The sequence below is a fragment of the Pimephales promelas genome, chromosome 16, assembly GCF_988280905.1.
Source record: "Pimephales promelas chromosome 16, fPimPro1.hap1.1, whole genome shotgun sequence".
NCBI lineage: Eukaryota > Metazoa > Chordata > Actinopteri > Cypriniformes > Leuciscidae > Pimephales > Pimephales promelas.
This window is the reverse complement of record NC_142784.1, coordinates 29,100,061-29,126,505: the sequence shown is the minus strand read 5'-3', so window position 1 is coordinate 29,126,505 and position 26,445 is coordinate 29,100,061. Positions and strand designations below refer to the sequence as shown.

The 26,445-nt window shown below is 40.7% G+C and overlaps 1 protein-coding gene across 1 annotated transcript in view; it reads left to right on the top strand.

Moving 5' to 3' along the window:
• The window catches only part of arhgap35a (Rho GTPase activating protein 35a), an 85,578-nt gene that overhangs the window by 41,053 nt on the left and 18,080 nt on the right, over nt 1-26,445 (top strand). The window contains exons 2-3 of the mRNA XM_039670843.2: nt 16,124-20,227; nt 23,463-23,607. Coding sequence (XP_039526777.2) covers nt 16,487-20,227; nt 23,463-23,607 — 3,886 coding nt within the window. The 5' untranslated portion in view covers nt 16,124-16,486. The remainder of the gene's footprint in view (nt 1-16,123; nt 20,228-23,462; nt 23,608-26,445) is intronic.

Below are 26,445 nucleotides of genomic sequence, written 5' to 3'. Positions count from 1 at the left end.
CTAGTGCGCAACTGAGCATTACAAATTGTAATAAAATTGCTTTTAACACCACCTACTATGTGGCCTTTTTACCCTAAACTGATCATATTTTTTAAACTCTAAGTAAATTCAGTAAAAAAAAAAAAAAAGGATTTCTCTAAGTAAATAAAAGTAAATTAGGTAATCAACCCTCACTGGTCTCGGTCTCGACTTGGACTCGACCGTCTCTGGTCTCGGATTCGACTCTCTATGGACTCGGTCTTGACTCGGACTTGACTCTCTCTGGTCTCGGTCTAGACTCGGACTCGAGTGAGGTGGTCTCGACTACAACACTGCCTACAACCAATCAGAGCAACGCAGTAAGTCAGCTACTTTGCATAGAGTTGTCAACTACAGAACCTAGCCTAACTTTACTTATTTTAGAAGTTAAATAATGAGTGTTGCTTACGTCCTTGCAGATCATCTGTCCATCATCGTATAAAGCCCGCCCTGGCAATTTGATTGGCCCGAACGTTTCTTGTCTGATCATAATTACTCCTCAATGGATCGAGTCCAGACCGAACTTCCCGACCAAAAAATGTTGTGGGCGGGGTTCGGGCTAGCATCCAGGCTACTAAATCTGCATAATGTCTTCAGAACCAAACCGAAAAACATATCAGTGCTAAATTATATTTTCAGTTTGTGATTGGCTGTAAATATTTTAGTAGTTTTGTGATACTTAATGCGCAAATGCTGGATTTCAGAGGAACTACTCTTAAGATCCCTGGGAATGCTAACAGATAGCCACGTGTTGTTTGGTGTTGCTAGTGGCACTCTAAATTTAAATGTGTTGGTGTAAATAGGCGTTTGGTTCTTCAGGTATAGCCCTTCACATTAAGTGCAAGGTTGGACATCTGCTGTTTCGAAGGAGTCTGAGGTTACTGCCACCCATGGCTGAGTCAGTGCAGGCAGGATGGGGCTAATGGCATTCCCCCTCTGAATGCCCATTTAAAATGGACTAGCAAGCACAAAACCCTCCAACCTCTGGCTGCCTCAGGGCTGTTTTTGCAACTGCCAAAGCTGAGGCGAGTCTGACCAAGGAAGAAAAACACACACATATTCCCTCTCTTGTTTGTGCGAACTTACACTCTCTCTCTCTCTCTCACTCTCTTTTGGCAATTAACTGTTTCCTTGGGTATCTGGAAAAGTGATAAAACAGAAAGTGATGTACTACAGAAATTATTTTTGAAATCTACTGAAGTCATACATTAGGTTTTTGATGAACAGACTGAAACTTAAAGGGTTAGTTCACCCAAAAATGAAAATTCTTTCATTAATTATTCACCCTCATGTCGTTCCAAACCCGTAAGACCTTCGTTCCTCTTTGGGACACAAATTAAGATACTTTTGATGAAAGCTTCCTGACCCCTCCATAGACTGAATAGTTATTACCACTTTCAAGGCCCAGAAAGGAAGTAAAGACATTGTTAAAATAGTCCATGTGACTACAGTGGTTCAACCTGAATGTTGTGCACAAAAATAACAAATTTATTCAATAATTTAAACAATTTATTCTCTTCCTCTGATGCTGTTCATATGGTAAACACAGGGCATTGCTTCCAGGTTTTACATCAGAACGCCGCCTCATTATTGTACCACGTGAATATTGTACCTCTCTCAGAGACGTTAATGACAGATCTTTCATTTTTGGGTGGACTAACCCATTAAAGGGTAACTTCACCCATTTGCATTAAGCTTTCCATTGTTAGAAACCCAGTTGTACTATTAAATGGTTGTGCAACACTCTCTCATTTTCTCTGAGACGAGAGAAATCTGCTATTTACCTTTTTCACTTCCTCCTACAATGACGCACAAATCGTCATTTTACGTCAGTGTAAGAGGGGGATTTCTGAATAGGATTACACATAGTGTCAGCCATCTTTTTTTGGAAGCTAAGCTAGCTGGCTCTTGTTCTGTGGAGAAAGCGGAGTAACTTTAGGAGTTACCATCCTCTTTTTTTCTTTCAGCTTTTGCTTTCTGCAGTCGCCGTTCATTGTTTACATGCACAGCTTTTGTTTATCTAACTGAATTGATTCTGATTGGTGAATCTGAATGTAGTGTTTACATGAGCGCTAAACAAGTGATTGCTTGATGTGCGTTTTAACATTGCTAAGAAAATTCCTACTCCTCCGTGAGAGATACGAGACCGGTGCGTCTCACAGGTGTCGTCCTCGGTAATCACGCCAACGGCCTCGCGCCGTTCTCCCGCGGCCCTCACTCGTCCTGCTCGCCACAGTAAACATGATGAATGGCGACAGTAGAACGCAAAAGCCGAATCCCGGACATTTTGGACGATCTCGAAACACATTTTTGGGCAGACTCATCACGGAAACTCACTAGTAGCCTAGACTTGTTGTTTAACTACTACGCTCTATTACCGGTAGGCGTGGCCTCCTAGGGCAGCGAAGCAAGTGCATTCTGGGAGTTGTTTCCTCCACATAAGCCAATTAGTAACCAAACTCCATCGTACACCTGCAGGTGATAGGTGCGTCGGATAATAAGACCAGACTAGCTAGTCGTTTTAGCAGATAAGGAACTCCCGCACACTATCGTTACTTCCTATTTAAAATGAAGTTTATTCACACACGTTTCGGTCACACGACCGTCATCGTACTCCTGATGAAGGTCGTGTGACCGAAACGTTGTGTGTGAATAAACTTCATTTTAAATAGCAAGTAACGATAGTGTGCGGGAGTTCCTTATCTCCACATAAGCCAAAAATAAATTTTGTCTTTTCTCAGTCTAGAAAGCTCCAAATTTAAAAATAATTTCACATTTCTTCTACATGAATTACCCATTTTAAATACACATTCATCTTACCAGACGTGGAGTTAAGTCATTATTTTGACCGTGTAATTTGTAAACCCAATCTTTCAATGAAACAACAGACTTCTTTCTGGTGACATATGCCGTACTTCAAGCTCACATTCAGATCTACCTGTATCCGTTCAACAACTGATGCAGAGAACCAAGTCCCCACCCTACTTTTTATTTCTATTATCCGCTACACTTGGATGTACATCGCAATACTGATGATAAATATCTCGTTACCTGGTACTTTTCAATCTGTACCTCACACAATGCTGTCAGCATTGTGAGCTTCAGAAGAATTAGCTTTTGTAGCTTAAAATCCTCACAGCCTGTACTTGATATAAATGAATGACCTGTACATTCTTCAGTATTTTTCCTTTTTTGTTCCACAAAGGAAAGTCAGTCATATCGAATTTGAAACAAAAGGTGAATGAAACAGAATTGAATTTTCATTTTAGAGTGAACTAATCCTTTAAAGAGGCTGAAAGTATTTGATTGTTTTGGTTTTTTGAGTTGCCCTTTCTGAATAAAACAAGCAGAAAAAAATGTTCACATCCATCCGCCACTGCTGCAAGCGCTAGTTACTGTGGCAACAAGTAAAAAGTCATTATCTCTAATTGACACCATGGCAGGTTCAGGTGTTTTCATAGTTTGCTTTCACTCTCTAGAGACTGAGTCAGATGGCTTGTGTTCATTCACTTAGCATTTGGTTTCCTTCTCGCTCCCTTCTGCTTTCTCTTATCCTCTGCCTTGAGTTGTTTTGTTAGTTTTTGATGATTTTTTTTTCTTCTGTCCTCTCATTCTCATGGGGAACATCCGCCCTGTGTTTTCCACAGTGTAATTAACCAGAAGGGGAAAGTGCACTATCATCTCCTGCTTTAGCAGCATGTCTGGGCTTATATGAGAATTTTACAATGCTCTTTAAGTGAACATGCCCCATGAGTTAACCACTGTTACTACCAAGCCCAGTTAATTCCCTGTCAGATCATTGTATTGTTCTTCTGTATATTCCTTTCTCTCTTTCTTTGTCTTGTTGGTTCATGTTGGTTGTATCAGGATTGGAATTTATAGGTGTATTGCAATGCCATTAAAATGTAGATTACAATATTTAAGGCTCCTCTCTCTCTCTGCTTATCAGTAGAACTGCCAACTGGCAGGAAGTACAAACTAAAACTGTTGCTTGAAAATGTCTGATAGTGTGCTTTAACAGGGCCTTGTCAGTCCAGGAAATAACAAGACATTTTTTTTTATCAGGAATAATTTTAAAGAAATATTTCACATACACAAAATGGCAATAGTTGTATGTCATCCAATGGTTGTAGATCCAGTTGCTGTAGTCAACCAAAGCTGCTCAGTTTTGTCTATGCGTGACCCAAATGCTGATGTTTTATATGTGTGTGTGTGTGTATATATATATATATATATATATATATATATATATAACCTGTGGGTTAGTTATTAGACTATCCAGTCGCCATGTTTATTAACTTTAATCAGTCATCAGGTTTACAGGTATTATTCATGGCTATCGTGAGAATAGAAGAGATGCTTCACATTGGTTATTCATTCATACTGATTATATTCTGTTCCTATAAAATGTTATATGAGTCACATCTGTTATTAAATACAGTCGTGAATCCCAAACACTAGCTGCATTTACATGGACCCTAATAATCTGATTGTTATGGGACAAAAACTGTCAGAATAAAAATGTCAATGTAACCACATCAATTGGAATAAATTGGCTTAATTCGATTAAATGTCATTTGGATTGTAAGGGTTGACTTTTTTTTTTTAAAACCTTTTCTAATCCGATCAAGAGGACATGTAAACACTTGATCGGATTGAAAAGCGAAACTTGAAAGTACTGTGCATGTGTAATGATGTAGAAATGTTATGTAATGGTGTGTAAATTACATATGACTTGTGGAACAAGCTTGTAGTCTTTGAATGAAGTGTGATAAATGACTGTCGTGTCATTTTAAAATTCTTCTTCTACTCATTGGCTGTGAAGTGGAGCATGCAGGACATGCTCTCATCCACAGACACCTTGTTTTGGGTGCAGAAAAGGGCGTTTTACTGTTTTATTACTATACGCAGCATGGCGTAAAGATTCATGTGCTCATCATTTCCTAATTAGGACCTGAAAGCAATGTAGGAGAATGGTCAGTATCCGCAAAAAGCGGGAAACTGTATACTTTTGCATTAGTGCGCATGCCAAAAAGTGAAAACTTGTGACGTAAGCGCGCACATCATCCCGATCACTTTTAGCGTTCATGGAAGCACAATGATTCATCAATCAGAATGAATTGATTCCGTTTGAAACAAAAGCTGACCATGTAAATGCATCTACTGGGTGTGAATGTAGCCATAGAAATGTAGGATTTCACACTTGAAGCTCTCACACAGCGGTCTTGTCATTTGTTTTAATTGGTGTCATAATCCAGCAGTGCAAGAACATATTTCTTGGCTAAATCAAAGGAGAAAGTGTTTTAATGTTCCAGATTCATTTAAAGAGACCACACTGGTTTATGAGTGAGTGCATATGTGTGTGTGTGTGTATAAGAGACTTTGACGCTCACTATCATTGCAAGAGCAGATGGTACATTATAAGTGTAGCGTATGTGTGTGTAAGAACCATCTGTTTGAAATGGAGTAACCCTTCTGTGCTGGTGTCCCATAGGTTATGGTGTTTACATATAGCACATGGTTGCATAACACATATACAATATATCATTACACATGAACCTTCCATAGTTATGGAAAAAACCCGGGACTTTCAAAGACTGGAAAGTCATGGAATTCATTTCTTAGAGTATTTGAAGTCATGGAAACTCCTTAGACATTTCATAGTCAAACCGGTTAACAAATCAGACCAGATTCAGCTAATCACTCTCAATTGGAATGATTCGTAATCCTTATCCAGTAATCACGAACAACTAGAAAGGTCATGGAGATGTCGTGGAAATTCATTAAAGTGTGAACCACTGGGTGCTACAGCATGGATTCAGGTTTGACAGAGATTGTATCTAGTCTCTGGTTATGCAACATTAGATTTTGAACAAGACTAGTTTCAGTCAAGCAAAGTATCTGTATTTGGTTCATGATTTGAGAGTGATAAGGCTTGGCTGCCTCTTTTTGTATCACCAGCCCGCAACACCTGTGCCTTAACACAATTAACTAGCCAATTAGCCTGTAAATCTCTGCTGTTAGTGGGATAGATTGGCAGCTGGGAAGGGAGTGTTCAGCCCTGAAGGAAGGAGGTATTGTGTAATTACAATTGCCTCTTTCTGTAGTAGCGTTGTGTACATTTGCACCTGCCTTTTTATGCGAGGGCTGAGGGTGTGTCTGTGCACATTTTAGTGTTTGAATGCATACAGTATAGTGTATATATTTTATTAGTCTTGGGGTATTAAATCATGCTCCTTGAGGGTCACCTTTCTGTACACTTTAGATTTCTTTACACTTCAGCTGCAACCTGCTTTAACACACCTGGAGGTTTTTTAGTAATCCTGAAGACCTTGATTAGCTGGTTTAGGTAGGTTGGAGATTCTTGAGATTGATTACTCCTGGTCTTAAGGCAGGTCTTAAGGAAGATCGTATGTCCAGGCACACTTTACGAGTGAGTTTATCCAAAAATCGTACGAAGGCAGTGATGTACGACACGATTTTACGACCTGCTGAATTCCGAAGAAATCGCACGAAGTTCCGCGCTAAAAACTCTCACAACTGCTTATAATATATTGATACAAGCCGTGATTATTTTGCTATAGGCTCGTTTTCAGCACCGGGAAACGGACGTCCGGTCACCCGTGTGTGAATGAGTTAAAAAAAAAAAACGTAGTTATGGTAGGCTACACATTCAAAAATAAAATTTCAAGCTCTCTGAATGATTAATTAGCTGTTTAAACCACCTCATGTGAGTGTTTGCAATTCATTTTGCTGCGAGAAGCTATAGCGCCGTGAACGGGGCTTGAGTGCGCTTGAGCGCGTTGTGAGTGAGGGCGCGGGTGCCAGATCCCGTATTGCCAGATTCACGTAATGGAAAGGTGACAGTATCTGGACTTGTTTTTTGGATTAATGTCACACTTTAGAAAGTTATTAAAGTGGTTCATAATATATTAATCTTATTTCCAAAACACAAGCTTTCAACTTATTTGAGATTTTTATATAATTTCTTTGTTTTTGTTAGTTTTTGCTTGTTTTTCGTAGCAATATCTGGCAACATTGTTCTGTCGGCATTAATAAAAAAAAAGCTTAGGCTATGGACAAACTGTAATTGCTTTTAGGAAGATACAAACGTAATGATCATTGTGACGTGGAAGAATCTGTGAGAAATGTATAACACTATCAAAAACAATAGCATAATAGCTTACAGATGTTTCAGAATGAAATATGCCAAATACTGGCCAGTAAGAAGGAACACGGCAGATGCTGTTTAGTTAACCTTTCACAAAGTCATCATAAATTAATTGAAGCAGTGTTTCTAGTAGTCCACACCATTTTCGTCTTTCTTCTGTGGATTTCCTCAGCTCCTGATTGGTCAAGTTCAGATAGATCGAAAAATCGGCTCATTCAACCGCACACACCTCACGAATGCAAGCCGACAGCTCCCGAACTTTTTCGACATGCTTAAAAATTATCGGGAGGTCGAGAGGTGCTCTCTTCCTTGCACACGATACGAGCCACAACATGTGAGCATAACCGATTTACACGCGATTTTCCCCGAGTGAAAAAAAATAATCTGCGAGCTCGTAAAACAGCAAAAAATCGCACCGTGTACGCCCGCCTTTAAGGGGGCAGTCAAATTGCCAGCAGTTATACAAGTGACTGGAAGTGATTCATTTTCATTTGAGAGCTGGTGACATCAGATTGAGGCTGTGTTTACGCAGAAACGATTCTGAAGGGGAAACGCAAAAGTGGCGTTGCGTTATCACTTTCTATTCTGCGTTTAGACAAGCGCTTTGGGTGGAAAATCCGTGTGCATATGGTGACGCAAAAGTGTCTGAAATTCAATGTAGTGTGCACTCCAGGCAGCTAGGTGGCAATGTGGAGCACTACCACACAACAACACCAAGTTCGCGTGCCTGCGTACAACCTTCCCTGTCTTGCAGACTTTTGCGTTTTTACCCTTTACACGGGAACACGGCGGTGGAGCGTTTTTAAGATTTCCACTCTGGAGGGTGGTTTCACTTTTTTGCGTTTTTAAGTCCCCAAAGCCGATAACATCTTTTTACGTTTTCACCCGTGAGCGTTCTCTTGTAAACGGGGCCTCAGATAAAGGTTTCGTGTTCCCTCTCAAGTGAGGGAAACCACACAAATATACCCAAAAGAACCAGTCCCCAACCAACACTGTCCACCAACATCCTCAAGTTCAGATTGGGTCTTGCCAGGTTTTTTTGGCCTGTTGGCAACTGTCCCAAAATGTAGGAAGAGAAGGCAAGAGTAAAATCATATTTAGAAGAGTGACTCCATGAGGGACTTTCAAATGAAGGTCGTCTGTTTTTGCAAAGGCTGCACAGTAGGTGTTGTGGACTGTGGAGGTTGGCGTGGACTGCAGTGTATGTGTGTGGCTGAAAAGAGGGAGCCCCTATCGCTGTCAAACCTGCCACCATGCCTGCTGGTGTGAGGAATTAATAGCTGTCATCACGCGTCGCTCCCTGATGAGAAATATTTAGTCTTTATCGTGAGTGAGTGAAGTGTTTGAAAAGAGTTACAGCAGCTAACCTTAAAATATTTCTCATTGCTCTACACTTTTTCCAATTTTTTCTTTCTTTTGTTGTTTTCCTTTCTCTTCAACACTTCCTTTCTGACACTCAGACACATTTTTCTTTATTTCTTTCTTCTTCCTAGTTTAGGGAAGCTGTCATTGGACATTATCAAATCACCTGCTCACCTTGCCATTACAAGATTCTAGCACAAGCAAAACTCTGCTGCCAAAAGGTCTTTTTTTTTAAAGTTGAGCAGAGGAGGATATTTGATGTGGTTAAACATGTCAATAACGAATTTTGACAGCGAAATTAGGCATTGATAGGATCTAGGTCAGGGGTTTTATGGTTTCAATGGTTACTTTTTGTGTGTGTATATGTGGATGTGGTTAACTGCATTATATCATGCCTGAAAAGCTAGCAATCCTGGATGTGATGTAAAGATGCAAAGAGAGCTCTGTTAATCCAGAGTAATCCAGTGTGCTTTGCATCCAAACCCTTGCCAGCCACGGTGAGATTATAATCTCGGGTTGTGGCTTGACTATTTATGCTGTACGTGCTTTGAGTCATGGGCTTATCTGTCTTTGTTACTACAGTAGTGGTCAACTGACAAGCACCGACACAAAGGTGAACCGCCACTTTTGTTAATCAACAAAGTTGGTATAGTTCAGACAAGAGGTTTTCAAACCATCCCTTGAGCGTCCTCCGCACTGCACGTTTTGGATGTCCGTCTTATTTAACCAGCTGAATTAGCTCATCTGCTGATTAATAGAGTATCCATGACCTGAGCTGCACATGTGTCCAAAAAAAATGAATGCCGTTAGGTTTGAAATCCCTGGACCAGGGGTAGCTAACCCTGCTCCTGGAGGGCAACCTTCCTGCAGACTTCAGTTCCAACTATGCTCCAACACACCTGGCCGTGGTTTTCAAATAATCCCGAAGACATTGATTATCTAGTTCTGACGTGCTTGACTAATACCTGGTTCAGATTACACGATTTTAGCCCGATTTTGGCATGATCCGTTTGGCGTAGGGTGTCGTGGGGATTCGTAAACGACCAAGGGCGTCGGGACACGAGATTCGATCGTATCACCTCGTATAATGTGTCATAGTGGGCGTCAACCTACGTCACGTCTGCGATGCTTCACGACAAAAAGACTAGCATGTTTAATTTTTTTAATGGTCGTCCACGACGGGTTCCGTCACATATGAGGTTGACCAATAGGAGCACAAGCTTTTCCGTACACAACTCTCAAAAATGGCGAAACGAAAGAGAGACGATGGTGCTTAAAGTAAAAATATATAAGAAAACAATATTTTACCTCAAGTTCTCTTTGGAGGATTGACAGCCCATACTGTCCTCTTCGAGCAATCCAGGAACGTGTCCATTGTCGGGTTTTCTTTGTTTTTTTTAACTTTTTTTCTGAACACAGGACAGCCAATACAACACTCACGCTTCATCCATTATTTGTTTACGTTCTTTTTCCGGAAGTCACACGCTACTAGTTTCGCCTTCTCGATGACATCACACGCCTCGTTAAAAGACGGCACGCGATGACTGGTCAGGAAGCTACGTGTAGTCTGACATGTTTCTTGTCCAGATTTTAGGAGTCAAAATCGCGTAATCTGACACACCGACTATCGTAACAGACAAAAAAAAAATCGTGCAATCTGAACCAGGCATAAGGTTGGGAAATGATCCAATATTAAATTGCCTGATATTGGTGTAACTAATGCACTGTGTATGTGATTGAAGCTGGTACATTTACATTTAATGGGATGTCTTTTGCTTTTTGACATCCTGGTTGGTGTGCATTATGCCTATTGGATCACCTGTTTTATAGCAGCAGAGCAACATTTATTTTAGCCTCTCTGTTCTGAATATGGAGAATACAGTCTCTCCCTGGCCATTCTAGCTTAATATTTTACACCCCTTCATTCCCCTTTGTTCATCCTCCACCCTTGTATGAATCTCTCTCTTGCTCTCTCCACTGCAGCATTAGACTCTCTTCCCAAGCTGGAAGTGTTGTCCGTGCAAAGGCTCTGTTCCTCAGCGCCCCAGGCAGTGCTCTAATGGAGTCCAGGTCTCGAGAGGGATCAGGATGGGGGGGAAATGGATGAGTAGACTATCTGCTCTTACGACCATATTAGTGCCGATTCGGTTGGAGGAATGAGTTTGCAGGGTGCATCAGTCTGTGTTTACTCTGCTCTTACCTTGATTTGTCACTTTTGAAAGCTCTGTCGGCTATAATTCTTTTATAAAATGTGTCCATTGACGAGGACCTGCCGGAAATGGAAAGGGCCTGGGCACGAGCCCTGTGGGATACCGTATGAATGACCTCTCATTTTCTATGCTGCGTGGCTAAAGTAAAGATAACACGATAGAGAAGTGGAATGCTGCTTCATATAAATCTAATCCTGGACCAATATTTCTCCTCATAAATTTGAGCGCTGTGGTACGTCATTAGGAATAATACAAACACCAGCACATTATTTTTGCATGGTAATACTCGCTCAACAATAACCATGTCTTCAATAATACCCAAACAATAGCCTACATATCTCTGATTTACTGATGTTCAGCAACGTTTTCAATCTTCGCTTCTTTTGAAGGGAATATAAAAGTCCAATTGATCTGTGAGATTGTGTGTAAGTGGATGTTTACAGCTTGTCGGTTTGATTATGTGTGTGACTGTCTGTTTAGACAGGCTTCCTTAAAGTAGTTTGACAGGAAACAAATTGTAGTTTTCATTTCTGTTGGTATTAATTATAGTCTTTGAAATGGCTTTTGTCTGCTGCATTTTACTGTCCTAAGACACATTCAGAAGGGCTGTATTGTTCTCGAGTTTGATTGTTGACTGGAGTTTTTCATTATTGGTGGCTGATGGGACTTAAACAATCAGTTAACAATGGGCTTTTTTTCCCAGAAATGGTTGTTCTTGCTTTATCCAACATTCTAGTCTGTATTTTCATTGTCTTTTTAGTCTTGTTTACATATCAAAAGTCAGGGGCTGAAAGTCAAAAAGTCTCTGTAGCACTCTATAAATCAATAAGGTGTACTAAAAACTTTCCAGTCACTTCTCTTAAAACAGTGCGTTCTGTTGCATGATCTGATGCAACCATAACCTTAAGATTAGAAAGAAACGGTCATGCAAAGCTTGACAGTACATCTATTAGACCTTATCATATGGATTCCTCCCTGTGATCAGTTTGGCTCCAGCCATTTTAACAGGATTCTTAGCTTATGTGCTGGTCAAGTCCAAGGCCAGATGTATGCGATTTATTTTTAACAGTAGCCTAAAGCTCAGAAAACTTGTGGTGTTTAAACCTTAACTATCTCTTAAAAGACTAAACCACTCTTTAAAAAAGCTTGGGAATGCCCTGATCCCTTGTCATTTAGTTAGCGGCAACCCACCGTGCGAACTTCGCACCCTACATGCTGTTTTTGGTTTTGTTAACGACCATCTCTCAGATGATCTTTCTTACGCCTGCCAGCCGTTCTCCCTTTTTCACACTTCTACTCTTTTATAGGCCATGTTTGAGGACAAGTCCAGGCATATCCTCATCTATTAGTGACACTGTCCCAACATGAAAGATAGGGTGAAGTCCTCAAGCCTGCAGGCTACATGCTAGCCAAGCTCTGGCTTGATGGACCATATCATGTCTTATCCAAACATGGCAATGGATATGATTGTATCTAACCTCTGAGTGGTGGATTCTGGATTATAGTACATTTTTATTAGACATTTACCAGTAAGATATGTTTGTAGAATAGCTTGCACAATGATATGAGTTGAAACCATGATATTAGGCCTCTGTGATTCACACTTGGTCTCATTGTGCTTGCCCCTTTCTAATGATAAAATGTTTCTTTATAAAAATAGACCAACATGGTGGCACACCACCTATTAAAAAGAAGCCAAAAAAGATAAGGAATTAATTAACCAGACAAAGGAGGATGAGTTAATAAAAATGAAAGATAAGCCAATGCATGTTTAAGAAATGCTTGAGATTGAGACTTTTGAACTTGAGGGTAGATGTTCTGCATGCGTCTTTGTTGTCTCCACCAATAAAGTCTAAGCTTTGGCACCTGGAACTCCGTGACTCGAGTGACTTTCTTGTAAAGAAGAGAAGACCTTTTCCATGCATTATCAAATTTGTATTGATATGGAAGCCAAATCCAACGTGCATGTGGACATTTTCACTTTGGTTTCCTTTCTGTTATAAATTGTAGGCTAATTATCACCAAATTTGAAGAGCAGAGCAATTGTTCGACAACTGTGCAATGGCAGGAACCGTTATTTAGTGCTTGAATGTCTGCTTGAAGTGCTTGGATGTTTAGTTGATTTTGTATCAACTATATGTGCCATCTGTTTTCCTGTTTGTGATGTCTATGATTTGTTTGTTGCTGCATTATTAGCCCATCACTGGAAAAACACAGATTGATTTGGCTCTCATCTTTAGTTGTTGTAATCTATCTCGTTCATATCACTAATAGCATGCTGAACATGGAAAGACAAAGCAATGCACAGAATTACACAGCTGGGACAGATCAGATGTGGCTCTTGTGTTGGCGGCGAAGTGAGTGTTTCAGAGAGCCAGGTCCCGAAAAGCTGAGGAATAATGAGCACTTCCTTAATTAGACTAATGACTTTTACAATTGGTCTTGAACCAGCAAGCAGGGCATCACTTGTCATGTTGGTGGTGACCCAACAGAATAGATGCACTGATTTTTGTTCTTTTGGTCCCAGAAGCCTGGAGTCACCACCTGGTTGTGCATGTATATGTGTGTATGTCAATGACACATGGGTCATTGCTGATCTGTATCCAGGCAGCTGTCATTGTTTTGTACTTGAGAGCTCTCAAGTGTTCCTCTGGTAAAATGAATTTTCAAGCCACAAAAGGCGTTCTCGTATCTTCCTCGATGTTACATCTTGGATATTTAATATGGAAAGCATTACCATGTGTCCCACTTATGGCAACCTGTTCTTGAACATGATTACATGATTACCTGCCCTCTATCAGCATGGATGATATAATTATATGATATAATTACTCCCTCATCATAGCCTACTAACTGATAACTACATGGTCTCAGCGATGTCCACATGATTGTGATTGGCTACAGAAAACTACAAAAAATAGAACAATTGAAGTCTTATTGCTTTGGATGAATATAATAACAAATCAAGACTATACAGTATATATACATTGTCAATGGCAATTTTTTTTTATTTATCTTTTCTACATTAAAATAGTGTAGTAATGTAAGTAACCATCATTTTATGGCAGTACAAGGTAGTTTTCAGGAAATTGAATCTTTTTAATAATTAAACACTGTTGTAAAAGTTGATATTGTGGCTTTATATATTGTCAGACACTTGTATGCGTCATTAATATATTTACATTTTACCAAAATCAAGCTTAAATGGAGTTTTTGACCAGTCGACGTCGGACATATTTTGTCTGTCATTTAAAACTGTTGTATTTGAGGTAGTAAGTGCATCGCATAAAATTTTCATCATCTTACAGGTTATAAAGTTTATTGTAGCTATGTGGGTGCTCAGTTTTTTTTCTGTCATTTGGTGAAGTGTGCAGTCTGTGCACTGGCTATTAATGACAGTACTGGCTGTGACTTGACAACATGTTAGTCACAAACTCCATTTTATATTTGTTAAATATAATAAATATTGCAAACCCCATACAGTAGACAGATGGAAAGGGTGACAAGAAGTAATGCTTTATAAAATAAAATATGAAATATGAGATACAAGGTTTCTGCCAGGATAAACAGCAAGGATAATGCTATGTAATTTATAAAATAAATATTTTTTTTGTAAAATATTTTCTATTAAAATCTATCTATCTTGAATGATCTACTAGGGTCCTTTGAGATTCTTGGCGTTTCTTCTGTGAGATACCTGGGTCCTGAGCAGTGCAAGTGTAATATTTAACATATAAATCGAGATGATGTTTCCGAGCTGTTGTGTTAGGGGGGCTGGACGATATTTAAACAAATGTTACACTGCCACACCCACAGCACTACATTGCTCAGTGGATCTCCACCTTGTTTTTGGTGGAGTACAATGACAAATCCATCCTTGACATTTCAAACCCCTTTCTCTGGGTAAGCCAGCGTACCTCACTTTTGTATTTGCTCTGTTGTAAGTGTCTATTGATTGCTGGCTAATCGTAGTGAAGCAAAAGCTGAATTTGTTGCACGACGTGCTAAGGCTCAAACTTTGATACCTTTTTCCACCCTATGAAATGTCATAAATTCAAATGCAGTGTTATAGCTTTTACATGTTTTGTGATTTCAAGATTGCTGGGCCAGTATGCAGAAGCTATTTCGCCAGAGCAAATTCACCACAGCAGGATCATTACATTTGGCCCAGACTGTGACAGTGACATCTGCAACTGCAATCATGTGTCACTTGTGATCGCTAGATGTAGTGCTTGAAGAGCTGCCGTCAGCACATTTACCTAGTCTTGCCTCCCAGGTGGGAGATGGAGGTCTGTGGCACCTCTTCTGTACTGCCTGTCCATGGCGTTGACCCAAACAATTCTTTCTGTTTAGATGACTCCCACTATGACAATCCGGTTATGTCCCAACTGAAGTGCATTGATCTAAAAAGACAAATGTATATAAATATGTATAAATAATAATTGTATTTTTTTAAACAAAAAGAAAAATAACTATTAACAGGTTGAGGATACTTTTTACATTTAACTCCATTTTGTGGAGTTTTATTTCCATTTGCCTTGACGACATAATGCTGAAGTACTTCATTATAGCCACGTCTTTTTTGGTTTGTCTCTGCATTTGGCAGGTTATTGGGGCTCTGAATTTAAAGAACTGTGTAAATGCTCCTGTGAGCTCTTGTCATCAATTGTCCAGAGGGTTCTGTTCTCTTTCGTAGACTTCTACAGGCCTTAATTTGTTTTGGTATCCACAAGGCATCACCCTGTTAATGGAGTTGTTAATGAAGTCTTTTTAAAAAATATTTTTGAGACTTTATGAGATGATTTTTGTAAAGCAGCCAATATCCATTGCTTCCTATTAAGGGCGGTTTCCCTGGTTGCCTAATTAAAACTGTATCTCTGAAGCACTTTCAACAGCTTTCATCTATGTGTGTGTAAGTGTATATGTTCAGGGATTAGAATTTGATGCCTTATAGGGTTGAATCAATAGAAAAAGTTTGACTTTGATATGTTATCAGCCTCTCTTATTCCTTTGCATTGATACCTTTATCATAACACAAACAACCCTGGGCAAGTTATGAAATGAAATGGGGATAGGTTTTGCCATATTAATCAAATACTTGATAACTTTTGCTTTCACACAACCCTTACTGTACTGTAAAAATTCCAACAGCCAATACTAAGTCTTTCATTTTGATGCAAAAAAATGTATCGATTTTATAGTCGTTTTTGATCAAACTTTTGATCGAACAATATTCTTAGATGTTTCATAGATGAAAATGTAGTGGATTCATTGTTTCTTTATGTAAAGTATTTCTCTTGTAGTTATTTATTTGTTTATTTTTTTCAAAATCTAATTGTAATGTCTGTTTTATTTTTTGCAGGGTCAGATCCAGGCTGGGCAAACCTGAAACCTACAATATTTCTGTGTCAAAGTGCCCCTGAAGAGAGGAGATGGGCTGGAATATTACCACCTGCAGCACACCCGCCTAAGGGACTCCTCTCCCCCACCCTCAAACCCCAAGCCTCTGCCAAAATCATGAATGGCCAGATGACTGTGGATTTATAGTTTGATCAAGGGGATTGGACATACTAACCCTACATGGAAAAAGAAACCCTAAAGCAACTTTAAGGATCGTTAGAAATAAATTATTTTCCAGGCCTGAAATCATTTGAATGGAACCTCAGCCCAGCAGCTTTCAAACTAGAGCTTCTGGGAATGGCAAGATGAGCGCTGTCATTCGATAATGATGGCAAAAAAACAAGATGCCCGGGCACCAACCTACAACCTTGTTGTGGTAGGTTTGTCCGGAACTGAAAAGGAGAAGGGGCAATGTGGGGTAGGCAAGTCCTGCCTTTGTAATCGCTTTGTTCGCCCCAGTGCTGATGACTTTTATTTGGACCACACATCTGTTTTAAGCACAAGTGACTTTGGTGGTAGAGTGGTAAACAATGACCACTTCCTGTTTTGGGGCGAGGCGGTACGAATGTTGGAGGAGGGCGCTGAGTGTCGAATGCATGTGGTGGAACAGACAGAGTTTATTGATGACCAGACGTTCCAGCCACATCGAAGTACTGCCTTACAGCCCTATATCAAGCGGGCAGCTTCCAACAAACTGGCCTCTGCTGAGAAGCTTATGTATTTCTGCACAGATCAGCTTGGACTAGAGCAAGATTTTGAGCAAAAGCAAATGCCTGAAGGCAAGCTTTTAGTGGATGGATTCTTACTCTGTGTAGATGTGAGCAGGGGTATGAACCGGAACTTTGATGACCAGATGAAGTTCGTCTCCAATCTATATAACCAGCTAGCTAAGACCAAGAAGCCAGTTGTACTTGTGTTGACCAAGTGTGATGAAGGGGTTGAGCGGTACATCAAAGACTCTCACACCTTTGCCTTGACCAAGAAGAATTTGCAGGTTGTCGAGACTTCAGCACGCTCCAACGTCAATGTTGACCTTGCTTTCCTTACCATGGTGCAGTTGATAGATAAGAGTAGAGGGAAACCCAAGATCATCCCTTACTTTGAAGCCCTCAAGCAGCAGAGTCAGCAAATAGCATCCGCTAAGGACCGCTATGAGTGGCTGGTTAGTCGCATTGTGAAGAACCATAATGAAACATGGCCCAACACCAATCGTAGAATGCAGACATCACCTGAATACAAAGAGTATGTTTTCCTTGAGGGTACTTCCAAGGCCAAGAAACTATTCCAGCAACATGTACACAGACTCAAGCAAGAGCACATAGAAAAGCGGCGTAAAATATATCTTAGCACACTTCCACAGGCTCTCAACTCATTGGTTCCATGCCTGGAGGAGATTGACCACCTAAGCTGGTCAGGAGTACAGAAAGTTCTCGAGAATAAGCGGGAATTCTCTCACTGGTTTGTCATATTGGATGACACACCATGGGAAATAACACCACACATTGACAACATGGAGGATGAACGCATTCCCCAGGACCTTTTGGAAACCCCTGCAGCAGAGGCAATCTATGTGAGTCACTTAGAACACCTGCGCAATGAGCGAAAGAGAGCCGAAATGCGTTGGGAGTTCAAAGAGAAACTTGCATCCTCACTATTTGTTACACCCGGCAAACCCTGGGAGGAAGCTCGTAGCTTTATCATGAACGAGGAGTTTTATCAGTGGCTGGAGGAGCCAGAGTACCTTGATATCTATAACAAATACCAGAAGATTATTATTGACCAAGCCAAAGAGGACTTCCAAGAACTTTTACTGGAGTACTCTGAATTGTTCTATGAGCTTGAAGTTGATGCTAAGCCCAGTAAAGAGAAAATGGGTGCCATCCAAGAGGTTCTTGGAGAGGAGCAGAGGTTCAAGGCCCTCCAAAAGCTTCAGGCTGAGAGAGATGCCCTAGTGCTCAAGCATATCCATTTTGTATACCACCCAACTAAGGAAACCTGTCCTTGTAGTCCACATTGTGTGGATGGCAAAATTGAGCAACACTTAGCCCTTCGTTTTCCCACTCGATATTCCTTCGATGGGAGCTCAAAATCACAGTTTGGTGAGGGAAAGGTAGATAGAATCAATCTTGTAATTCTTGGCAAAGATGGTCTTGCAAGAGAGTTAGCTAATGAGATCAGAGCACTGTGCACCAACGATGAACGGTACGTTCTAGATGGAAGGACATATGAACTGGCTCTTAGACCTATAGAAGGAAATGTACGCCTTCCAGTAAACTCCTTCCATACACCCACTTTCACCCCACATGGTTGCATCTGCCTCTACAACTCAAAGGAATCCTTATCCTACGTTGTCGACAGTATTGAGAAATTACGAGAATCAACCATAGGCAGAAGGGACACTAATCTAGGTCAGCTTCCCTTGTCTCTCCTGTTGGTCACCAAAAGAGGTGTTGGTTCAATTTCTGACATTGGGGGGGAAACAGCACAAAGCCTTATCCAACATGGTCAACAAGTGGCTAGCAAATTTCAGTGCAGTTATTTAGAGCCTGCTTCCCCAGGTGTGGGCTATAGTCGCAATATAAATGAAAAACATTTAAACCAGATCCTCAAAGGTCTGTTAGACACACGAAGACCGTCAGTTAGCCTTGGCAGTAGCTCCCCACCCTTGTTGCCTGCACTTGCAGGTTTCAGAGACTCTCAGCAGAGCACAGAGGCTGACTTACGAATTGTAATGTGTCTAATGTGTGGAGATCCTTATGATGTTGACCAGCTTCTTTCCCCATTCTTTCTGCCCCAGCACTGTCGTCCCTCTTCCAATTTATCCAGTGGAACATCAGTTTTGTTGGATTTATCTGTTGGTGGCCAAAGGCAAAGCATTGATCTCGCTGTTCTTTCTTACCACTCATCCTTTTCCTTACGTAAAAGCAAATTGGTGCATGGTTATATAGCAGTGTACTCAGCCAAACGGAAGGCTTCCATGGAAACCCTTTGTGCCTTCCTTTGTGAGGTCCAAGACATAATTCCAGTGCAGTTGCTTGCTGTTGCAGAGACTCAATCAGAACTCGCAGACTCTGATGTCAGAGAGCAGCTTGCTCAAGGGGAGGAACTGGCCCATGAAATTGATGCACGTTTCAGCTCTGTGATCTGTGGACCTGGTGGTGTGGTGGGAGGCTTGCATCGGATAGACCACTTCCAGCCATTCTTTAAGGAGGTATTGGAGAAAAAAACCATTGTAGAGGCAACACATATGTATGACAATGTTGCAGAGAATGTCACCAGTGAAAATGTTTCTTCACCTCGATGTGGCTCTCCAAGCACCACGTTGCTGGATTCAGAGGATGACATTGAGCCCTCCCCACCTTATCCCTCATTACGGGATGACGGCACCTTGACCCATGGTGGAGGTTTCAAGCTCCCTGATTTGGAGGGTGATCCCTTCTCGCTCATCTCTGACATCAACACTTTTGAAAACAAGCTTAACAACAAAGTCCCACCTCAGGTGCGACCAAAGCCCAATGTCACCTTTGACATTCCCAAATCCCAAAACAGTTCATACATGGACCTGGGCCTGGGCCTACATGGACCTAACAGGCGCTCATTAGTCACCTGGCCACCAGGAACTGAAGGTGGTTATGATCCATCTGACTATGCTGAGCCCATGGATGCAGTATCAAAGCCTCGTCCCACAGAGGAGGAGAATATTTATTCTGTACCACATGACAGCACACAGGGCAAGATCATCACTATTCGCAATGCAAACAAGAGTCATTCCAATGGTGCAGGAAATGGATCAGACAGCGAGGCTGATAGCAGTTCATTAGAGCGTAGACGAAAGCTGTCTGCTCTTGGAGTTAAACCTAGGCTGTATCGTGATCGCTCCAAACGACTTGGGAAGTTTAGCAGCTTCCGCACAAGCTTTATTGGCAGTGATGATGAGCTTGGAGGTCTCCCCAAGACTAAAGAGGATGAGCTTGGTGCACAGAAAGGGGACAGTTCCTTAAATGAAGAAGGCGAGGACCCAAAGAGGAGGAATATCTTGAGAAGTCTTGGTAGAAGGACTACAAAGGTAAATTTTATGGTATTTTAAAACACATATTTTGGAATTATGCTTTATGGTCTCACATTGTAAAGATCACATTTACAGGCAAACTTTATACTTTAAGATGATCTCAATTGAGTGAATTGATTCAAAATATTTGTTTATTAAATAAATCATATTTTTAAAAGTCAGTTTGGGCCCAACTACCCTTTACACTGGATGTGAACTCTGGTTGTTTTTCCACTTCTTTAGTAGAAACTGTGTGTTTTTAGATGAGATGAGCAAGATTTCCTGAGACACTACAATAGGCTACAAATAATGAATTAATAAGGGCTGTTTTCTTGTACAAAATTAAATATTTGACATTACATGTACAGTGTAAGACAAGAGGCTGGTTTTTCCCGGACATGTCCGGCTGTCGATTCAGCAGTCGCCATTCATTGCTTACATGCACAGCTTTTGTTTCAGTCTAACTGAATTCATTCTGATTGGTGAATTTGAATGTAGTGTTTACATGAACCCTCGCGTCGTTCTCCTCACGTTCCCCTTGGCCTCGTCCTGCTCGCCTCAGTAAACATGATGAATGGCGACTGTAGAACGCAAAAGCCGAATCCCGGACATTTTGGGCGATCTCGAAACACATTTTTGGGCAGACTCATCACGGAAACTTACTAGTAGCCTAGACTTGTTGTTTACCTACTGCGCTGTTACCGGTAGCCGTGGCCTCCTAGGGCAGCGAAGCAAGTGCATTCTGGGAGTTGTTGTCTTTCATCCACATGGCTTTTCTCAGTCTAGAAAGCTCCAAATTCAAAAATAATTTCACATTTCTTCTACATAAAGTACCCATTTTAAATGCACATTCATATTTCCAGAGGTGGAGTGACCCTTTAAGTTTATCTGGATGCCTGTGTGCCAAGCTTTGGTCAAGGTTGATTTTTGGTTGTGCTGTGGTGCATGTCCATAGTGGTTTCTTTTAAAGAGTTTAAGTAAGACAAAGCAGAGAGATAAGTCAAGTCTAACTCTTTTTTTTAATGGCGGTTGAGTGTTGTTCACTTGATAGTTTCTTCTACAGCATGGCCTTACCAATGCCTTGTAGGTTGCTTTCAATGTTAGAATTTTTGATGGGAGTACGACTATATCTGTCACTCCCATAAAACACTGTATTCATAGAAGCAGATATTTTAGTGACTGCCGTTCTCTTTGAGCATGTGACAGCCTAAGGGCATATGAAAACATTAAGCCACCAGTTCTTCTCATTGAACAGCAGTGTCTTTATTATTTCGGTAGGGTTAGAATGAGGCCATTGGGTTAAATCACCTTGCTTGCATTAATTGCCTTATGGGACTGATCCATAAAGGAACCCACAAAAAAGCAGAAGCCTAGTAGCCCCAGGGATCTGTACTGGTTTAAGCTCTGTCCAACAAAGACTGTCCCTTTTTTGATGTTAAAGGAGTTAGAATAAGCCTTTGCTGTTTTTGTCTACTATGCCATCCGCACTTTCTCTCTCTTTCTTAGTATGTTGGACTGCAAGGCCGGAAATAGTAACTCAGCCTTTTAAAATAAATTTCCTCATCCAACAAGTGGAATGTTTTAAATTCCAGAGACACCTAGTTCCATTTCTAATGCCCCTGTGACTTTGCACCAGCATCTGCAAAGCGAATGGTTACATGATAGAGATACCAGGGGACTGGTTGCAATGAGAGGTTTCCCAGACCTGAATACTTTGTGCTCAGGTTAGTGAGGCATAAAACATAGCTAAACATTGTATTCAAATTGTAACAGTAAAGTATCCTGTCATGTCTGAAGTTGCATATGGGTGGAGTAGCAGTTATTAACATGATGTAACTGGTTTGCTTTGTGAGCCTTAGTCTGGGTTGCTGTGTGACCTGCATTGCAGGGTGAACGCATTACTTTTGCATAACATTGCCATCCCAGTAATACTCTCTGTGAACTGTAATTGGAGCACAGATTCTTTACAGAGAGCTTGGAGAGGGGAGGGTGGTAATTATGTAAACGTCTATTGAGAGGAGCCAGTAGGGATTTAGGTGAAATCTGAAAATGAGGAGAGGAGATGTAGAAAAAAAATAAAAAGAGAGGGAGGCAAATGTGGCATGGTTCCTGAATTTGTGAAAAGCAGAGCTTTGACCTGCGGATGTACCAGGAAGCAGGGATGCCTTTTAGCTATGGAGCAGGAAGACTTGGGCCTAAAAATTGTCATGGTTTTTTCTCTTGTCTGACAGTACCGCAGACACTGGCCAACCAGACATGATGCCCTTCTGCAGAGCATAATGGAGAGGGAGAAATGAGCAGTGTGTTCTCCTGCAGAACTCTAAACTCAAATGTCAAACTCAATGTCACACTGCTGGAATAACATGAATGATTTGACCATGTCTAGGGTGGTCCCCAGTAAATATTTGGACACTTGTATGGCACTTAAAAACAAAATAATTTCATTGCATGAGATACAAAATGGCAACAAATAATGGTAGCCATTTTCTCAAACCTAGTCATTTCAATTTTATTGAACTGGCATCAAGGTGATTTTAGTGGATATATGAAGTCAAGTTCAGAGTATCTACGTGTAGTTCTATGAACTATGAACGTGTTCCACTAACAACCATGCTAAGATGTTAAAATACATTTTGTCTTTTAATTTGAACAATATAAGGCCCCGTCCACACTACTGCGTTTTCGTTTAAAAACGGAGACCTCTTGCTACATTTGCACCTCCCGTCCAGACTAAAACAGAAAAACGACCTAAAAAGACCTAAAAAACGGAGAAGTTTAGAAACGCTGCAGCTCCGTTTTGCGTTTTGAATCTCCGGAGGGCGTTTTAGTGTAGAGGGGACAAAACGGAGGACTTTAGAAACGATGGCGCAGAGGCTCACGCTCGGCTCTATGATTGGGTGTCATCAGTCATGACGTATCCTTCCCTGATTTGTCAGCCACTGTTTACACCGGCACGCGCATGCCCTGTATTGGTGAATGGTCACATGATCCGCATTTTCAGTCGTTTTAATGTGGACTGAGATCAATGCTAATAGTCAGATAAAACGCTGGTGTGGGCGGAGATCTTATTCGTTATAATTCTCCGTTTTTAAATGAAAACGCAGTAGTGAGGATGGGGCCTAAGTATTGTTTTTCAAAGCCTGTTGATATCGTTTGGATGCAATTATGCGTAGCTCAAGTTGCGTGCATTGCACCTAGCTTAGCTCTCGTCATTTTACCACAAAACAAAATGTGTTCCTGTCCTGTTTTGCAGAAAACGCGGCCAAAGGGTCGTCAGTCATCATTGTCCAAACCTCCGGAGAGTAACTACTTTGGAGTTCCCTTGGCCAACGTTGTCTCGGCTGAGCGGCCCATTCCACTCTTCATCGAAAAGTGTATCCGTTACATTGAGATTACAGGTAAGTGGCACATGGGCAACATTTTGATGTTTTATCTTTACATCGGAGTGAGGTATCGGAATTAGCTAAATGCTAACTCTTGCATACAATCATATATGACCAATGACCATACAATGACCAATATTTATGAAATGGTAGTTGTGAACTGACAGCTTGTGAACTGTCTTCAACTTAAAGGGATACTTCACTTTTTTTGGAAAAAGGCTCATTTTACAACTCCCCCAGAGTTAAACAGTTGGGTTTTACCGTTTTCGAATCCATTCAGCTGATTTTCTGATATTTAGGAGAATATCAGTAACCAGACAGTTTCTGGTCTCATTGACTTCCATAGTATATTTTTTTTCCTACTATGGAAGTCAATGAGACCAGAAACTGTCTGGTTACTGATATTCTTCTAAATATCAGAAAATCAGCTGAATGGATTCGAAAACAGTAAAACCTAACTGTTTAACTCTGGGGGAGTTGTAAAATGAGCCTATTTCCAAAAAAAGTGGAGTATCCCTTTAAAATAATGTGCACCGATAGATAAACCTGCTGAAGAGTGATGGTAACAACAAAGTACATTTCTGAAGCTAGTGGCTGTGGTCTTTAGCCTGCTTGTTAGTGTGCCTGTTGACGCTGGTTCAAATCCCACTCGGCTTCCGGGTCAAGGCACCACTGCGAGTGATCCTAATGGCACAGTTGTAATGGTGCCATGACCTGAATGGGAGTGAGGTTTACTGAGTTGAGTGTAATGAAGGCAAGCTAGTATGTGAGTAAACCTCACTCCCCTGTTCTCAAGAGGTGTGCTAGCAACTGATGCTCAAGGCTGAAGTTAAATCCAACTCTGAGCAGTGTAAGTAGAAATCTTAGCTGATTTAATTTGATCTAGCTGGTCTCCCAGCTTGACTAGAGACCCCTTGAAAACCAGCAAACCAAACCAGTCTGGCCAGACTGAGAAACCTATTAAAACCAACTTTTTGCTGGTTTGATGTTTTTGTCAACGGGGTATATATACCTAACCTGTATGTTTAAATGAATTAATTTTAAAATATTAAATGATCCCACAGAGCTTAGTAGGCAAATAAGAGCCTTTTATATCTAGCATCTTATGGTAATGTAATGCATGTATGGAGGTATGTGCGCTTGTTAAGCGCGTAACCACGCAGCTGTGATTTGGGTCGGTAGCATTAGCGCCATTAGCTTCCAGGGATTAAGCTCATCAACTGCTCCGGCCGGTGTTTTCTGTAATGCTGAGTGTCGGAGAACACATCAGTATTCCCTCTAGGATGCTTTAGTCCATCTGTAGTTTGGATAAACTCAACACTGCACAACCTAGAAAATGTGACACAAATGTGTTTCCTATCATTCTGTGGCAGCCCTAAAGAAAAAAAAATCCACTACATGGTCTTATGTATTATTACACAGGGAACTACACTGCGACCAAAATGGTCGCATATCCGACCTTTTGAAATCCCATTGCGACCCTAATTTTTAATGGGTCGCAAATGTATCACTGACTATTTTGAGGGGTCTGTTTTTTTTTTAGTTTCTTTCGGGTTGTATTTAATCTTCTAAAACCTGTCGTATCGTCCGCTTTTTGTCCCGCCAAAGCCTTTTTTGATCGCGGTGAGTGTTGTAGAGTAGAATGACTGATGCGTTTGACAGGGCGCAAACGAGCTGAGAGAGAGAGAGAGCGCGCCCTGGCCGCGAGCGCACTATCACGTCTTCACACAACACAAGTGCTGTCTTGCTCTCTCTCTCTATCGCGCGCATATTATTCAAATGACATGATAGTAAAAGGTTTGTGTCTTTATAATAGGCATGCTAATCATAATCATCTGAGCCTGCATGGCGGCAGGAAAAAGACGCAGAGATGTAAGACACCGTGTCTCTTCCTTACACCAAAGGTAGATTTGCGGTCTGGTGTTCGGCTGATAAACTCTGCCATGAGCTAACTAATTATATTGCTAGCGCTGATATTCACATCGACTAACGTTATATGATCACTAGCAGTTTTTTGACTAACCTTAGTTTTTTCATAATCATAATCGCGTGATTCGCGTCAAGACACCTGATTGGCTAATACTACACACTGAAGATAAATTAAATGTTTTATTAAATAATTACTGAAAATATCCCTCTCTTCATCCCACACCCCAAACATGACGTACAAAATGTTGTGGAACAGAAACAACCAGAGATATATTTATAAGCTATCTTTTTATTGTCATCACAGCTTTTCAACAGTCCTGCGTATGATTCTACATTGATTAAAAAAGAAAATCAAATGTGTTTTAATGGTAATTATTTTATACGGAAATCATGTATTTATAATTCAGATGAGAATAAAGTTAGGGTTAGTTAAAATTAAGGTAAACAAATATATTGATCTGAAATTTTGCAAATTAATTTTACATTCATTCAAGTACAATTACCAAACATATATCAAGGTCATTTTGCTTTTTATTAATTTAATTAATAAACTAATTATATAAAACTATTGTCAGTGCAATACAAGTAAACTGGTTCTATGCCTTTATTATTAAAACTTAAACAACTTAAAAAATACGAGGCTTAAGACATTTATAAAAATGCCTTCTGCATTTTTGTTTTGCTTTTCACTCCATTGTACCAAATCGTACCGAACCGTCTGAATGTCTGAACCAAGGTATGAACCCGACCGTGACTTCTGTACCGTTCCACCCCTAATGCAGTTTCATTATTATTCATTACTATCCAGAGTGCGGCTTACTATAAATAATTTGTGCGACCAAATCATGTTTTGCGCCAGTAACTGAAAAAGTTAGTAGCGCAAGTGCCACCAGTGGAAAAGGTTAGTGTAGTTCCCTGTTACAT